Source organism: Phragmites australis, chromosome 5, assembly GCF_958298935.1.
Source record: "Phragmites australis chromosome 5, lpPhrAust1.1, whole genome shotgun sequence".
Classification (NCBI taxonomy): Eukaryota; Viridiplantae; Streptophyta; class Magnoliopsida; order Poales; family Poaceae; genus Phragmites; species Phragmites australis.
The window spans coordinates 29,031,093-29,035,963 of NC_084925.1; the positions used below are offsets into that span (position 1 = coordinate 29,031,093).

Sequence of the window (4,871 nt, forward strand, 5' to 3'; positions counted from 1 at the left end):
GGCCGCCTTCCATAACTCCTTGTCCTTGGACGCATCATATCATATAATATCATATCATGTGAGCATCAACACTGTAGACTCCAGTCCGTAGATACATGCTCCCATATACTCTGAAAGCGAAAGAGTTGAGGCCCTGCTGGAACTCTGGAGTTTCCTGCCGGAGTTGTACTCAAGCCTGAACCTGAAAGCATAATATCACATGAAAGAAACCATGGCAAATGCAGGAAGCACACTCGAAACAGACGATCCTATCCCAAAATATATAGTCTGCACAAATGGACACTCTCAATATTAACTGTGCTTTAATTTCCTCTGTTCAAGCTATAATTGATTACGCTTACACGAACGAAATCGATGCAGCAACAAGTTACTAGCTATGCCGCATACACTGCTCGCTGATCGCTCGTAATACGAAGCTGCTTTGCTCACGAGATGGAGTTCCTCCACCTCCGGGGCCCCTTCCTCGCCCCCTCGCCGGGTGCGGCTGGGTGGCCGTCGGGCCCCGCCGCGTCGGTGCCGTTCATCCTGGCCAGCCTGCCCAGCTTCTTCCATCCGCTGCTCCAAGCCGAGGGCCCCTGCTGCTTGGCGCTGCCGGCGATCTTTGGGCCGGCCGCGGGCGATGGCGCGGCCCGCTCCACCTGCTTCTGAAGCGCGTCCATCTCGTGCTGCAGCTCCAGGTACTTGGCCTTCATGCTCTCCAGCTCGAACTTGAGCGTGTTGATGTCCTTCTTCGCCGCCGCCCACCCCTCCTGGAACGACTGCGGCGTACCGTCCAGCAGCTGCCGCCGCGTCGTCGGCAGCGCGCCCACGTCCGGCGGCAGTGGAGGCTTGATCCCGGAGGAGGAGGAGCTGGCGAGTGCGTTGCTGATCTTGACCTGCTCCGAGAAGAGCACCTGCACTACCACCCGCAGCGGCAGCCGCTCGTTCTGCGCCGCGTGCATGCACGCGTCGAACGACAGCTTCTGGCAGTCCATCACACGGCACATCCGCTTCCGCTCGTGCTCCGTCAGCGTCGGGTGCGCCTGACCAGTGACCAAGCACCGCCATCAGCATACCACTCCGGCCGGCCGGTCACATCGCAAGAATCAGCAGCAGCAGCTAAGAGCTTACCTTGAGGTACGAGTCTACAGCGCGGTAGAGGCCGTCGTCGCAGGTGCGCGCCGACTCCGGGAGCGACTCGGCCAGGACCTGGAACTTGGTCAGCGAGAGGTTGCGGTCGCGGGAGACCTCGGAGAGGTAGCTGTCGAGCAGCCGGGCGACACGGGCCTTGGCGTTCAGCCCCGACGACGACGACGCCGACTCCGCGGCCATCCTCGCGCCACAGTACTCGGGCTGCTGCTCCCCACGTCCCGGGCTGGACGCCAGCTCCGTCTGCTCCTGCACCAAGAAGTGCTCGACGAGGCGCTGCACGAGGTCGACGTCGTAGGCGGTGTCGGCGCGGCCGTAGGACGGAATGAGGAGGTCGGCCAGCACCGCATGCTCGAGCTGCATGCCGACGCGCTTCTCCAGCTCCGTGACCAGCGCGGGGGCGGCCTTGAGCATGATGGCTAGGCGGAGCAGGCGGAGGAGGAAGCCGCAGGAGACGCTGTCACGCTGCGGCGGGATGATGCTGATCAGGCTCTCCACCACCATGCGCTGCTCGCGCGCCGGCGCGCTCGCGGCCATGTCGTCCTTGCCGCCGCCGCCGGCGATGATCATGTGGAGCCCGCCGGTTGTGGACGCCTGCGCCCAGGGCTCGTCGAGGACTCCGCCGTGCGGCCCGTCCTTGGTCAGCCCCGGGAGCCATTTGGACGCGTAGTGGCTGATCGCCGCGCCGATGAGGTTGAACCGCATGCCTATCAACCAAATAAACATACAACAAGAAATGGCTTTGACTTATTTTTCCAATCAAACTACACATTGATTTTCAAACAATCCAGTGGTCACAAAATGAGAATCACCAACAAGTAGTTCATGTCTTCTATTTATTTGTATTGGACACCTCAACTCAAATTTGCTTTTCTCGATCTAATGTAAGGTGCGCAAAGCTTTTGCGTGTTAAAAAGTAAAAAGAAAATTAGACTAAAAAAGCCAGCGAGTTATAAATAGCAAATCAGTCCCTAGACCTTCAATGCTCGCAACTTAAAATTTAGGTTTATGCCACCAGTTTAATTACCGTTTTGGTTTTTATCACTGCCTTTTGAATTATTATGTCTATATTTCTTAGTTCGTAAAAATTCTTCGGTTAATACCATTATTTAGCATGTTTAAACCGAAAAATAAGAGCTTAACATATTTTGAAACTAGTAACATTAACCAAATAATTATAAAAATAATGATAAAAACTGAAACTACAAAATCTCTGCTGGGAGTAAGGGTTTGTGGTGGCCTCAACTTCACTGCTGACAACTAATGTGATAGTGACAGTGTCGTAGCACTACATGAGCAGACAACACTGTGCTTCACTATTCAAGAACAGTTTCGGCACGGGATTTAGTTTTTTTCTCATATATAGAAAAAATATATTTTGATTTTCAAAGCTGCACTCATGTAGCAGCATGATCCATCCACCTAAACCTACACAGTACTTAGTTGTACTAATCGGAGATCAACTGGTTGAAATAGAACGATAATAGTGTGATTAAGCATTGTACCTTTGACCTTGATGGCGGTGACGACGCGCACGAAGTGGTCGATCCTGAGCACGGACACGTCCTCGAACCACCAGTCCGCCGGCGGCACGGCCTGACGGCTGGGGCTGGACTCCTTCGAGTCTCCGCCGCCGCTGCCGCCGCCGAGGTTCCACCGGGGGCTCGCCGTGCCACCCCTGGGCGGCCTGCCACCGCCGCCCGCGGCGCCGGCGCCAGCGTTCCCGGTGTACGCCCAGCGCACGCCCCTGGGGTTGGCGCAGGCCTTCCAGGCGATGGACTCGCTGCAGCGGCGCACGATCTGCAGGTTCTCGGCCCACGGGGAGAGGCCCTCGCAGCCCTTGAGCACGACGATGGAGTCCCGCCACGATGACAGCACCACGTAGCTGAGGAACGCCTCCGTCTTGAAGATGAGGTTGCCTTCCTCCAGGTCCTCCGTCATCTCCAGGAACTCGGCGGCGCAGCGCAGGCCGGAGATGTTATACGCTGTCAGGTCCACGGCCATGCCGTAGCAGAACCGGGCCGCCAGCTCGAACGAGTCCGCGCCGCCGGGGAGGTCGTCAAGGTCCACGACGGCCGTGTCCATGTCAACGGCGTGCACCGCCACCGCGGACGCCGTCTCGTAGATGACGCGGCTCATCCGGCCGCTCCGGGAGATCATCGGGTACTACATGTACACGATGGCCGTATCTAGAGTTTAGTATAGTGTAACACACTTGCATTTGTAGTACGAGAGGGTGCCAGAGACAGTAATTAATAACTTGTTGCAACAAAAATAACAAGTTAGGAAACTAAGAGGGTACTATTTGTGACCAAAAGTAGAATGTCAGATGTTTTAGCTCTCTCTCTCTCTCTCAAGCACAAGAGAAGAGAAGGATATACCTTGTGAAGATGGAAGCTCACACCTCCGACTTTGACAAGCAAATCGCTAGGGATGTCACTGTTCACATACCTGCGCAAGTTAAGGGAAAGAAGACGACGCGATGCGGTGAAAATTATGTTGAACTTGAGCAAGAACGACAGAGTTAAACATAGTTTGCACGCAGGAAACCTCTAGCAGGCTCATCATCCAGGTTTATAGCTTATATAGTGCATACCAGGACTGGTCTCTGCGAACGAAGCCGTCGTTCTTGAGCGCCTCGTGCCGCGCCGACCCGCCGCCGCCGACGGGGACGAGCCCCCGCTCGCCGACGTGGCTCTCGCTCTCCGACTCCCACATGCTACCTCTCTTCTTCTCTCTACGCCTTAATCAACCCTGCAGCATCAGCATACATATGCATGCAAATTAAGGTCGTCACACGAAACAGCATACATATGCATGCGCACAGATTGAGAATCTAAGTTGATGCTTCATAAGGAAAGCGTAGTACAAACCTTCACGGAGAGAGACGAAGATCAGCAGCAGCTGGCCGGCCTCACGTTCGTATGGACTGTCTAGCGAGGAGTGACGATGCTGTGAAGCTAGCTTGGGTTAGCGAGGTAGGGGATAGGAAGAGAAGAATATCTATTGGCCGGTTCTGATCGATCGATGAGGCCGGTTATGGGGCGGGCGTCGTCAAGGAACGAGACCACATGGGATGTTTGTTTGGAGCTAGCGAGCTGGCCACTCTCGTCCTCACGCTATCTGCATACAGCCAGAGCCCTCGATCGGCTCTCCTCTAACTCCGATGCACGCGCTCGTTTCGTTTCACCTCCCAATGCTAGTTACTCCAGTAACTAATTTCCTTTTTCAACTATTTCTATTGTAAATTTAGATCGTTTTAACCTTCTTAACTATTCTTTAAATATAAATCGTTCTCAAATTTTTATGTATTTTTTTCTTTTTTTCCTACCTTACCTTTATTTAATAAATATTATCACTCTTACAAATGAATAACTTATTTTTTTTAATACAGAATAAATAAAGGACAACAAGATTATTTGATCTATTTTTTTAATCCTTATGCATAAATCTAAAACAATCTATATTTATAATCAGAGAAAATACTTGAAACTAATTATTGGCCTTACTGTTTAAGCTTTGGACTATCGATAACATTTTGAATATTCAGTTGAGTTAAGTGTTAGATTTTTCATCGCACTTACTTGAACATGTTACTATATATTTCTAGCTGTTTGCACTTTGCACACACGTAGTATTTGCTAAGAGTCGATAGTCTATTTCGAAGCGAAGGTACATATGATCTGTTTGTTTTAGATTCTAGATTGTATTTTACAATCAGATTATGTAAATAAATGAACAGA

The 4,871-nt window shown here is 52.1% G+C and overlaps 1 protein-coding gene across 1 annotated transcript; it reads right to left on the reverse strand.

Annotated features, from left to right (window-relative positions):
- Positions 1-219: 219 nt before the first annotated feature.
- Positions 220-4,225, reverse strand: LOC133919130 (coleoptile phototropism protein 1). The gene is made up of 6 exons (XM_062363404.1): positions 4,002-4,225; positions 3,725-3,882; positions 3,510-3,579; positions 2,634-3,294; positions 1,111-1,835; positions 220-1,022 (listed from the first exon to the last, which is right to left on the reverse strand). Exons 2-6 carry the CDS (start codon positions 3,844-3,846, stop codon positions 426-428), a joined length of 2,175 nt encoding a protein of 724 aa, XP_062219388.1. The 5' UTR covers positions 3,847-3,882; positions 4,002-4,225; the 3' UTR covers positions 220-425.
- Between the last annotated feature and the right edge of the window lie 646 nt (positions 4,226-4,871).